The following is a 13,351-nucleotide window of genomic DNA, read 5'->3' on the forward strand; positions in this document are numbered from 1 at the left end:
GCAGCAACCAAGTTGCAAATACTACTTATGTGGGGTGTACTTGCTGATAGATTTGGGGTAGTTAGATATTCAGTTTACTTTGTCTCTGTCTGAGCAAATGTCTTCCAAATCAATCACAATGACTACCAACTCCAGCATTACTGCTCCATTCATTACATCCAATACACCTTAACACTGGGATTTAAAAAGGAAATTATGAAAGTAAATCAAACGTGATTTAACGTCAATTTGTTACCAGCACAACTGACATCATTTTAGAAATGCTCACTTTTTGCTGTTCATCGTAAAAACTGAAAAATGCTAAGGAATATTTCTATGGATTTCTTGTCTTGTCAAAATAATGAAGCGGAGTCAATGATGCAAGCAAAATCGACTGTAACTAGGTTTTATTGTAATAAAAGTAAAGAAGTTAAGCACTAGGATGTTAAAAAATAAACACTGTGTTAAAGAAGTTTCATTTTGCAAGGGTTTTAATAAGTCTCATTGTAATTCTTAATTTTTACCAGAAACATTAGCAATAGAAGTAGTAGAGAGAAGCTAACATTTCTCTTTAAATGTGTAAATATTAACTGCCGTAAAACAAATAATAATTACAATATTGGCAAATAAAAATATATACTTTTAATTAACAATTTGAAGGGGTTTAAATCTTCTTAAATGTGGAATGCGTTGATGTTTATCCACTGTAGCCATTTACACACACAACACTTCTGTTTCTAATCTTATGTGTAAATCCATGTATACATATGGTAAATTACAAAAACAAATGTTGGGAGCCCAGGTACTATCCTTTTGCTGATGGTTCTGATTTCATCCCCCCAATGTCGCTTTGCAGGGAAGGGAGGAATATTTGATTAGACCAGCAAGGGAAAGCCACCCTGTGGAATCCTGAGAGGAGTGCAGAAGGAAGGGGCTGGCTTGGCTTCTCTGAGCCCTTTCTACCCAGAATGTGCAGGGAGATTGTTTCTGAGCAGGGAAGTAGGAGATAACTGGTAGGATCCCATTAGCCTGGAGGAGGAAGGAGAGACCTTATGTCTTTGCACATTAAGGTACCATTCATGTTTACTTTTATTCATGGTTATGGATTAGATCCTAGCAGTTATGCTGAAGGGTGGGGGGCAACCCTATTTGTTGTTTGGCATGAGGGCATTTATTTGGGCTGGGCCCCAAAAATGCCAGGTATTTTCAGTGGGCATATATCTTCTGTCCCCCCTCTCCCTTCTTCCTCTCTGCTTACAGTTAATAAAGTTGAAGCCTTCACTTTAACATTATTAATCTGTTTCATTTTCTGGTGTATCCTGATCAAGCACCCAGTGTTTCATCTTCATCTGGCTCAAATTTCAAGCATTTTATACTCAAGGAGGGATTCCATTTTTTTTATTTGGAGTTTCTGTACTGTGTGACATATTTTTGGCATTTGTAACAGTGACGTTCCTAACATAGCTCAGACCTTCTAATTAGCTCTGTTAATTGCCCTTAATGCTGTAGCTTGGCCAAACTTCATTTCCATTTCTTTGGCAATTGGTTATAACTGGTCTGATGAAACTTTGATTTACCATCAGCACTAAATGATATAGACATGGGAGTATAAATAATGTTTCTGAAATGATGAGAACTTAAGTCAATTCAGTTCCCTTTAAAAAGCCAACAAAAATAGCATACTTATACATCTTCAAAGAGTTTCCCTAACGTGAGGGTGAATCAAAGCAGAGATGGTTCCCCACTTCTTCTAACAAAGGGTATAGTAATGAAACCTACACTTACAAATTGAAAACTGGTTGGGACTAAAAATAAAGAGGAGGGTGGAAAGCAGCATATAGAGAAATCATGTGAGTGGCCTCTTCACACCTAGGCACCATGAAGCAGAGGAATGTATACAGCCACTGGTTCTGTAGAACAAAAATGGAATGGAGAGTGGGCTTAGTATCTTTTCCCAAATGACAAGCCAGGGGAATTTTAGTTATTAACTGAGACAAATCCTTTGAGAGCAGAACTCAGAATTTGGATCCATTGTGCAAAGTTACCACCAAGAAAAAATATACAAAGGGCGTGTCACATTCTGGAGCACAATCCAGACCAGTGAGAGGTTGTCACCTCTGTAACCTTGAGGGCCTCATGAAGCTGGGTCTCTCATAAACAGCCTACCAGCATGCAAGTCACAGCCTGAGTGTCTGTATAGTGGCAGCCCTTGTCCAGTAGTTCTGACCCCAGCAGCTTGCCAGCAACACACCAGTCACACTGAGGCTTCCAGAATCCTTGGTTACTATTAACAGATTGACCCAACACACTCCCCGTCCCAAATTTTCCCAAAAAACGTGTGTTCTGCAAAGTCCAGCCCTCTCCTGGACAGTTCAGTTATGAAGATCCCTTGCCCCCATAAGCAATCAGTATTCAGCAGTTTGTTAATTTAACTGCAGTAACCAAACAGTTCATTTTAAACACTGCACTGGATTGGTTAACATTAAAAATCAAATGTTTATTAACAAAACAAGGTAGGATTTTAAGTGAATTCAAGTATAAGATAAAGTTAGAAATGGTTACAAGCAAATGAAAGTGGAAACATGCATCTAAAAGTCTAAAACTTAATCTAGCAAGGCATCATTTAAATTGGCCTTTCTCAGCTACAGTCTTCCCACAAGATAGTGACTGATCCTTTCCTTGGTCAGAATCTCTCCCAGAGGGCCAGAGGTGCTGATGCTTTCGTTGTCTTAGGTGAAAGAGAGAACTTGGATTTTCTGCTTCTTTCTTTTATATTCCAGTGAACCTTTGAAGTGGATTCTTCTGAGGGTTACTCCTCACAGCACAGTTTTTCCAAAAAGTGAGGAAGGTGACATGGAATCTGGTGATGAAGGGGGCTCCATGATCTTCCTTTCCCCACTTGTGTTTGCTAAAATATAAATTGTTCTGTTTTCTGCCATCTCCTCCCCCGCGTGTCTCAAGAATCCTGTTTACCACTGTGTAAATTGAGGTAAACACAGTCCTTTGTTTAGGATGGGACTGTTTAACAGCTTTTGCCTAGGAAGGGCAGTCTGCTTTTGAACATGTGCTAATAACTTTACATATTTTCTCTCTCTCTCTCTTTATATATTGTGACAAAGCTCTGTCCTTGTCTCCGTGGGTCCCGCGTTTCCTGGCGGATTTCGCTAGCCTCAGAGGCTCACTGTGACCCTCCACGTAGCCCTTCTTTCTCTAGATGCAAGGGTCACAGCCTACTGAGCTATTTTCATCATAAGCCAGCAAGGGAGGTGAGGAGGAGCAACCTTCCCTCACACAGTCTCTGTCTCCCAGTCTCAGTGATTAATCGGGGTAGGGAGCGAGGAGCCCTACCTTTGGTCATGAGTTTGGCAACTTTTTTTTAACAGAAAGAAGCAAATATCTGTATAATGTCCTCAGATTTTGATACACCAGAGATTAATTATGAGTATATACTAATGTCCTTGGTGACCATTAGTTTTTCCTTTTCTGTTAGCATGTGTATTAAATTTAGACAACAAAAGGATGAGGTCTGTAACAAGAGACGATCCAGGTCTTTCAGGTAGCAAGGAGGAAAACCAAGTGTGTGCTGTAAGTATTTTTTTTTTTTTATGAGATCGTCAGTAAGGCTCACTTGTATTTCATAAATCTTTATTTCTTCTAAAATGAGAATTTCCCATATTAAAGTTTCTTCTGTCAGAAGCGTATGAGTTAATGGACCGATATATAAAGTCCTTGAGAGTTTTCAAATAAAGTATTGGGCCATTTAAGTGGGAAATATTGATCTCCAAGAATAGAGTCTATTATTCCAAATGGGGTAGGGGTTTTTTTGGAACACAGGCTTTAAAAACATAAGTGAATTGAGATTTCATGGTCTCCTATTTGATGAAAAGTTTTTTATCTGTAAAATTAATGAGATTAAGACGAAAACTGAAATTATTTTAGGTTTAATTTCAGCATCAGACACCCAGTTAGTGGCAGCCAAAGAATATAGAAAATAGTCAGTTCAAGGATAAATTTTGTGGTACAGAATTGAAGCAATTTCCCGTAAGAGTTGGATAAAAAGCTCTATATCAGTTGATAGAACTGAAAGAGACATTTTGACGGGTTTGTTATGGTGAGAGGGTTACTGATTTTAGAACAACTGGTTTTATTAGTTTAAAGACTAACTTCAGAGTAAAGCAATAATCTTGATTATTGTCATTTATTGTTTGTATTACTTTTGCACCTAGGAACTCTAGTCATGGACTAGGATGCCATTGTGTTAGACGCTGTACAAACACAGAACAGAAAGATCGCCCCTGCCCCAAGGAGCTTACAATCTAAGTATAAGACAAGAGATAATAAGTGGATACAGGCAGGAAAGGAGTACAATATTGTCGTATTGTTTCCTTGAATTGGTGATAGGCAGCGGTCACAGCAGACTAGCGACCTAATATCTATTTATTTTTTTGTGGTTAAGTTAGTCTGATGCAAATGGTATCAGTAAGAATTTAAATTCCATTACGATCATGAAGCAGTTGTGATAATTTAATTTAAATCCTCTTGGTGTGGAGGGAGTTGGGTATCCTCTGTATTCAAAGATTTTGATAATGGCATAGAGAGTACACTTATAAAGTTTGTAGACAATGCCAAGCTGGGAGGGGTTTCAAGTGCTTTGAAGGATAGTATTAAAATTCAAAATGATCTGGACAAACTGGAGAAATGGTCTGAAGTAAATAAGATGAAATTCAATAAGGACAAATGCAAAGTACTCCACTTAAGAAGCAATCAGTTGCACACATACAAAATGGGAAATGACTGCCTAGGAAGGAGTACTGCAGAAAGGGATCTGGGGGGTCATAGTGAATCACAAGCTAAATATGGGTCAACAGTGTAACACTGTTACAAAACAAGCAAACATCATTCTGGGATGTATTAGCAGGAGTGATGTAAGCAAGACATGAGAAGTAATTCTTCCACTTTACTCTGTGCTGATTAGGCCTTAACTGGAGTATTGTGTCCAGTTCTAGCTGCCACATTCAGGAAAGATGTAGAAAGTCCAGAGAAGAGCAACAAAAATTATTAAAGGTCTAGAAAATGTGATCTATGAGGGAAGATTGGGGGGGAAATGGATTTGTTTAGTCTGGAGAAAAGAAGACTGAAGGGGGACATAAGTTTTCAAGTACATAAAAGGTTGTTACAAGGAGGAGGAAGAAAAATTATTCTTGTTCACCTCTGAGGACAGGACAAGAAGCAATGGGCTTAAATTGCAGCAAGGGCGGTTCAGGTTTGACATTAGGAAAAACTTCATAACTGTCAGGGTGGTTAAGCACTGGAATAAATCGCCAAGGGAGGTTGTGGAATCTCCATCATTTGAGATTTTTAAGAGCAGGTTAGATAGTCACTCCTGCCTTAAGTGCAAGGGACTGGACTAGATGACCTCTTATTATTAATATAATTGTGACTATTTATTTTCTCTCAATTTGAGCTGATGGGTGAGGGGATTTAAGTTACTATTGAATCCCAATGTTATGAATATAATTGTAATAATTTGTCGGTTCCATTTGGATTGGAGAGTGAGGACTGAATTCCCGTTTATTCCTAGGGTTGCCAGGCATCCAGTTTTTGGCCGGAATGCCCGGTTGAAAAGGGACTCTGGCATCTCTGGACGGCACCGCCGACTGGGCCATTAAAAGTCCAGTCGGCAGCCCAGTGTGGGACCAGGAGTAAGGCAGGCTCCCTGCCTGCCCTAGCACCGCTTGGCTCCTGGAAGCAGCTGCCAGGTCCCTGCAGCCCCTAGATACATGAGTGGCCAGGGAGGCTCTGCACACTGCCCCCTCACCGAGGGCTGGCTCCGCAGCTCCCATTGGCCAGGAACTGCGACCAATGGGAGCTATGGGGATGGACCCTGTGAGCGCGAGGGGCGCACACGGAGCCTCCCTGGCCACCCATACATCTAGGGGGCCGCAGGGACCTGGTGGTGACTTCCCGGGAGCTGCGGTAAGCATTGCTGGGACCTCACATCCCAACCCCATGCCCCAGCCCGCACCCAAACTCCCTCCTGGAGCCCCCCCCAACACCCCAACCACTTACCCCAGACTCCTCCGGCACCCCAAATCCCTCTCCCCACCTGGCCCCACCCCAGAGCCCACATCCCCAGATGGAGCCCGCACCCCCTCCCACACTCCAAACCCCTTGGCCTCAGCCTGGAGCCCCCTCTTGCACCCCAAACACATCATCCCCGGCTCCACCCCAGAACCTGTACCCTTCAGCTGGAGTCCTCACTCCCCCTGCACCCCACCCCCATGCCCCAGCCCAGAGCCCTCTCCCACACCCTGAACCCCTCATTTCTGGCCCCACCAAAGCCCACACCCCCAGCCATGGTCCAGATCCTGAACCCTTATACTCACACTGAGCCCTAGTGAAGTTAATGGAGATTCACGAAAGCTTGAAGTCCATCCATGTGGTCTCAATTAAAGAGTGTGTGTGTGTGTGTGTGTGTGTGTGTGTATATATATATATATATATAATCTAAAACTTTAGCACCTACAAGTCCACTCAGTCTTTCTACTTGTTCAGCCAGTCGCCAGACAGTGTTGGGGAAGGACAGGGAGGGGGAAAGTAAGTAATGACTTGTGCAGGACTATGTGGGAGATCAGGGGGTGACAATGGGAAGGAGTAAGCAATAACTTGTGCAGGAGGCGCGTGAGGAAGGTGTCTTGCTGTTGCTTCTGGAAGGGTAGTTTCTGGTACTGGGTTCACCAGGCTCGCCTCCTTTTACTGAGCTAGGTGGGCTCCCATCAGCTGAGTGAGCCCTTGTTTAGACAGGAGGGTGGATTTTACCTCAGGAATACTTTGTATTCTGTGTTGTAATTGAAATCAAGATATTTGAAAATATAGAAAACATCTAAAAAATAAATGGTATTCTATTGTTTAACAGCGCGATTAATCACGATTAATTTTTTAATCGCTTGACAGCCCTAGTCTCTGTGTGTGTGTGTGGGGGGGGGTGTGTGTGTAAAAAATAAATTAGACGGGTAATATTAATTAGTCTGAAGGTTTTACTTACAGAAACAATTTTCCTCATTTATTAATATATGGTATAGATTTTTAAAGGACCCTTAAAAAGAGGGCAAAGAACATAAAGAAGAGAACAGGCATTTAAAACTGTATAGTTACAAGCACTGCTGCAACATATACAGACGAGGCAAAAATGAGGAATTCCATTTCTCTGCACTCCCCATCACATTCCCCTATATGTATAACAGCACTGATTGTTATATATTCAGATGGTAAATTATTTTCTCTTCATAACAGTCCAACATACTCATTAGCTTCTGTTTTACCAGCAATTCCAGTTTTTTTAGTGTGTTTTAATGTATTGGATTAGGAATGCCACACTTGACTCATTTTAATGTAAAAATAGTCTTATAAGCAGTGAGTATGAGAGAAGAATATACAGAATGAAAGCTCTTCAAATATTATCAAAAAGTAGACATTTCTTTGTCACATGACTGAGTTACTAAAAATATTGCCAAATTAGATAATTATAGTAATTTGGGGATTACTGGGGAATGTTAAAGAAATGTAATGGTGCAGTAATTTCTCTATATTATTAGAAACCATGCATTTTACTGTCTCCTTCAATATTACAAGTAGATTCCTAATTCTGTAATACCAAATTTTTACATTTTGTGTCATACTCTGATGTCATGATTACTTGTACAAAGGAATTGCATGCATATAGAAGAATCTGATGATTCTGATCATGATATATTGTAGGAATTACTAGTTCGCAAATATAATTAACTGGGTAATTTGCTGTGAGGCGTTGTTCTTTTTAAGTATCACCATCTTTGTAACTAAACGGGACCTACATATGACTTAGTTTTCTTTGCTGTATTCATGATTGACTTTCATGTATGGATAAAATGAGTGATTTGCTTAAGACTTTGTTGCTGTGGCAGCCTGTAGCACCTACATAGTCACGTTCTAGATTCCCACTTTACATCTCTCTTCATCCCACTGACATTTTTTGTAATTGCTTTTTACTTAGAAAATATTAGTACAGATGAAATTTATTTAGTAAAGTTTCATTCAAATTTAGCCTAGACATTAGTGACCAAAAGTCATTGCCAGCTGACATTTGTCCTACCTGAAGTAAGTAGAACAGGTAAAATAAATAAAAGATACTTGCAAAAATGTCAAACATTTAAAGTTGTTTCCCTTGCACAGGTTTTGAGAGATCCTATTTTCCGTTTGTTTTTTTTAAAGCACTTTTTAATCAGTTTTTCAAAAACATAACTGAATTGACTCAACACCCAATTTTTGGCAGTGAAAACTTTTGACAGTGGTTTGGATTTTTAAAAAGTCACAAATTTTCACAGAAAAAAAAGAAAGAGAAAAAAGAAATTCCTAAAACCAACATTTGCAAAACTTTTCAGAAAAGGCAGGTTTTTACCCATGCCACATTACTTTCAAAAATGGCTGAACAGCTCTAGAAATAAGTTGACTACCACAATCCAATGCCAACATGACAAAATATGTTAATACTAACTGATACCTTTTGTTGAATATGCTCATTGAAGAAACTAAGGTCTAAATAAGCTTTGGGATATTCTTTCCTAGAAATTTACCTTAGTCTCTCCATGTTCGTATTTAAAGTACGTTGACGAGACAGTGTAGACAGCTTACATGGCCTCTGTCTGTGCTATCAATAGGACATTTTTCAACACCAATATATTCATAATAAACTTTTAAATAAGAAAGTTTAGAACAATCAAATTCTGGTATCATTGTGTTGGTACATAATAGTACTCAGCACATTAAAATTCAGTACTCAGTGATTTCCAATATTTAAAAATACTGTAACCAAATGTTTTTCATCTTCTTGACAGAGAAAGCAGGCTACCTGAAATACAAAGAAGAACCATCAAAATTACTGTCTGGAAATAAATTTCAAGAGCGTTATTTTGTATTACGGGAAGGAAATCTGCTTCTTTACAAGGATATGAAGGTATAAACAAATACTCTGCACCGTTCTAATCATGAGCAGTTGAGCTTAAAACTCCTGTCCTTTACTTATGAAAAAATAAATACAAGTTGACAGGCAAATCAGCAATTGTTATACTTGCCTACGCAATTCAGGGATTAAAATAAGAAGAAATGTTTTGCTTATGTTTGAGTTGTTAAAGTGGAATAAACTGAGAAAATGTAAGAGCTCATTTAGCTATGTTTATATATTATGATAAACTTTGTTTTAATTAAAACAACTTTTAGAAACCAGGGTAGAGCTTGTTTAAAGGCTGGGGTGTTGTAAGTATTATAAAGCTCCAATAAACTGCTTATTTGTTTGCCCTACAAATTTCAAGGCTTTTAGAAAACAAAAGGTACAAGAGTACAATAACTTTTTAAAAAAATATTTTTGTTAAAAGTGTCATGATAGAAGAGTTTTGGAAAATAACATCTTTCACTCTAGTATTTTCTCTCTTTTCTGTGTACTGTTTTGTGAATGTTATCTTCTTTCCTTCTCTTCCCTATTCCCCTCCTGAAAAAAGTATGAAGTTGTTACTTAACTTTTTAATAATAAAAGCAGAAAAGTAAACCTATATTATTGGTTTAGGCCCAGTTTTGCAAAGATACATGTGCTTAACTTCCTACACATGAGCAATTTCATTGGCTAACAGGGCTAGCCACATGTAGAAAGTTGAGCATGTGTTAAAAGCTTTGCCACATTGGGTCCATAATATATCAGAGGTTTTTAGTACTTTGCAGAATGCTTTTGAATGTGTGCAATTTATACAAAATTATAAAACTAAGTAACTTACCCATTATCATGTATTGTATTTATGATTAGTTTATTTGATTAATTTTAACATTGCCAGCTTCTGGTAAAGAATACCTTTTAAATAAAGTATTGCTTTTTTGGTCTTGATCCTGTTTTTGTTTGTGCAGCAGATTTACACATGTACTGTACTTTCCCTAAAGTACCTTGGGGAAATAGCCTCCTTTTCTTAGAGAAGAGCTTAATGCGTTAATAGCTAATGTAAGATTATGTAGATGAAATATTATGTCTTTTTTTTATGAATCCTTAGATATATTTCTTAAGTAGAATGACCACAGGAGGGGAGGATAGCTCAGTGTCTTGAGCATTGGCCTGCTAAACCCAGGGTTGTGAGTTCAGTCCTTGAGGGGACCATTTAGGGATCGGGGCAAAAATTGGGGATTGATTCTGCTTTGAGTAGGGGGTTGGACTAGATGACCTCCTGAGGTCCCTTCCAACCCTATCATTCTGTGTCAGAAAGTGTCTAATTAATTAGTGCTAAAAGCTGAAATTGGCTCATATGTAAGCATTAATTAATACTCCTAAAACCTTACTTAGCACCTTGGCAAGAGTTTGAGAGGATTAGTATAAATTGCCTTAAACTTTTTGTTTCCAGTTACTAAACTGTTCTGTTTCACAAGTTTTTTGTTTATTTGTTTTTGGGTTTTGTTTTTTTAATATATTTCTAAACTCAGGTGACATTTTCTATTAATTGGTAAAATACTGCATGAGCTTTAAATGGCTTTATAGAATTTAAGTTAAAAAAAATGAGTAAATCATGGAAAAATTGTTCTGACAGGATACCTGAAACTATTTGTCTTTGGCTGTCATTTGATAGTTGTCTTTGCACTTGTAATTATTATAACTTAATTTTAAGTGCTATTTAGAAAAGAGTAGTTGAGGGGGTTGGTATTTGCAGGTGGAGAACAAGTACTAATTAGATATAATTAATGAATGCTCATTAACAACTAATTAAGTTTGTTGCTGGAGATGCATTCTTTTCTTTAAGAGGAAATGTTAATTCAAATTGCACTGTAATGAGCTAGATTAGAAATATATTTTGTACAGGTACTTATTTATTCAGCTGCCATACTGGAATTCTAGGTTTAGGAAAAATAGGCCCAGGGAATCTGTGTTGATGCAGGCAATAGGTGAAGGTAGGGATGTGTGCTAAGTTGGCTTTGCCTGTATGTAAAGTTTATCACTTTGCCTATTCAGAGAAAAAAATAACAATTTACTCTTAGCTTTCTGCATTTTTACAATTTTGAATGGAAGTTCCTTTGTACAAACAACCGTGTTCTTTAAAATCTAACTGTTCTATTTCTATTTCCCCCCCCAGGGTTAAGAGTGAGAGACTGGAAGCATTTGTCTGGTCATAGAAAAATTAAGACCCTGGTTCAGCAAAGAATACGTATTTAACTTTAAGCACACTTTAACTTATGCTGAATGGAGGTCTAAACGTGCTGAACCACAAATACTAAATCAGTGTGGTTTTATGCTCCATGTATGAGACACTCAAATGTGCCTCTTTTTTTCCTACTGGAGAATTTTTCAACTTCACTTCAATCTCCTAGCCTCGAGCTGGAGCTGTGAAACACATGTACCTTTTACACATATATAATTATACTAGGTCTGTATGAGGTAATTGATTATTTTCCCAAAGGTGATAAGGGGGAGGTAGAAAAATTAGAAATAGTGACCCATAATGAAAAGATAAGAATAGAGAACCGCCAAAGAATTAAAAAGGGGATTGAGCATTTATAAACCATTCTGTTTTGTAAATTTCTAGTGCAGTAATTAGAAACTTATGTTCATTCACAGAGTAGCAAACCTGAAAAAGTGCTGCCCCTCAGTTCTCTGAAACTTTATCTTGGAGTGAAGAAGAAAATGAAGCCACCAACAAAGTAAGATTAGAAAAGAAACTGGATTATGTTCTGTATAGCAAAATACTAGAGTTTTGTGATGGAACAGACACACGCGTGCACACACACACAAAATCAGGAAGCCAAGTGAAGTCTGTTCCCTATTCTGCATGGAATTGCACTCTATAATATTACTTGTTCTGATGCTGTCTGTTCCTGTGTTCCGTGTTAACTCTTCTGTGTTAGAAAATTACTTTATTGATTGGTTTTCTTAATCTGAAGTGTGTTTTCTGTTGTAGCTGTAACTGTTACTAGCTCAATTTAGTCTCATAGCGTATATCCTGCATTCCAATGGTGGACACATCTTTAGTGTGCCAAAAAAGATTACTTGTCCTGACCTTTGGTGCCAGTCCCTGGGTCCACACTGGAGGATTTTCCTTCTCCAGGTTCCATATTGCTGTGACTTTTCTTTCTATGTGAGCCATTCAGTGGCACTTCTGACTGAGTCAGGTTAGTTGCTGCAGACTAGTAGGTCTCCTGTCTTCAGAGGCAGAGCGTGCTGTCCCTTAGGGCACACCCAGGCCTCAGAGTTGAGAGAAGCTGGCATCAAACCAAGGTCTCTCACTGCAGAGTTGCTCATTTTCAAAGAGCCCTATGGTTGTCCTTTCAACTTTTCTGCCATATTGTGTGTGTCAGTGTATGCATGCACTCGCTTGCTCTCGCTGACTTTGTCTTTCCTTCTGTTTTGCTCGTTCTGCCATCTTATTGTCTGGTCCCATAGCTCCTTCCTTTTTTTTTTCTCCACTCTGTGATTCATTCTTCTTACCCCAGCCTTCCAGTCCCTTACAAACTCTCGGCTGATCAGTCTTGTTCCTCTCACCACTGGAAATGGGGCAGAGCCAAATTTTAGATTATATTGTCTGACTTCATTTTAGAAACCAAGTCTTCACTTGGCTGCCCTCACTACTTGCCCTACCTGCTTCAAATCCATGTCCCTATCACTGCTAGTAGGAATACTTTGGCCTGTTATAGCACCTTCATCAAAGGATCTCAGTCATTAATTTGTGTTTGTAGAGGACTAAATATCAGTGTTCCTCTTGAAAGTGAACATGTAAAAATGTCTATTGTCTCAGCTGTGTTCCTTGTGTGTATTCAGTCATAGTTTTTCTTACTTTAGTGACAAAAATGCTTATTTTAAACTCTCGGCAGCCTTGCAGAACTTACACAGCTAAGGCCGAATGAGCTGGATGCTATTCCATTTTGTATGTCATCAAAGAATTCCTAATAAGTTCCAACGAATTACACATGTATAACTCCATGAGGTTGCATAGGCATTACTGAAACTGTAAAATGTATGGGGTAGCACAGAGATAACTGAGAGCATAATTCGATCTATTGAACTTTGTTGCTGTTTTGATGATTCGTGAGGTGAAAGGAGCCTAGCTTGACTGAGTCGGCAGACATGCTACTCAGATAAAAAGGTCCTGTCACAACTTGTAAATAGAGCATAGTTGATATCAAAAGCTTTGAGACAGTAAACATGGAACCCCATAAGGCCATTTTAAATGAGAATGCTTTTCAGATTAGAACCATACATTAAACTTCTTGCAATAGCTTTTGAGGTGTAATCTCTATGTAAAATTAACTTCCCTATGGAATATTCAGCAAGCACCCTGAAGCTAGCACTCAAAGTTATGGCTTTGGTTTCTGG

The 13,351-nt window shown here is 38.6% G+C and overlaps 1 protein-coding gene across 1 annotated transcript in view; it reads left to right on the forward strand.

Annotated features, from left to right (window-relative positions):
- Positions 1–13,351, forward strand: part of ARAP2 (ArfGAP with RhoGAP domain, ankyrin repeat and PH domain 2) — a 192,831-nt gene that overhangs the window by 160,098 nt on the left and 19,382 nt on the right. Inside the window, exons 28-29 of the mRNA XM_077815769.1 lie at positions 8,853–8,971; positions 11,600–11,682. Coding sequence (XP_077671895.1) covers positions 8,853–8,971; positions 11,600–11,682 — 202 coding nt within the window. The remainder of the gene's footprint in view (positions 1–8,852; positions 8,972–11,599; positions 11,683–13,351) is intronic.

Source organism: Eretmochelys imbricata, chromosome 4, assembly GCF_965152235.1.
Source record: "Eretmochelys imbricata isolate rEreImb1 chromosome 4, rEreImb1.hap1, whole genome shotgun sequence".
NCBI classification, from domain to species: domain Eukaryota; kingdom Metazoa; phylum Chordata; order Testudines; family Cheloniidae; genus Eretmochelys; species Eretmochelys imbricata.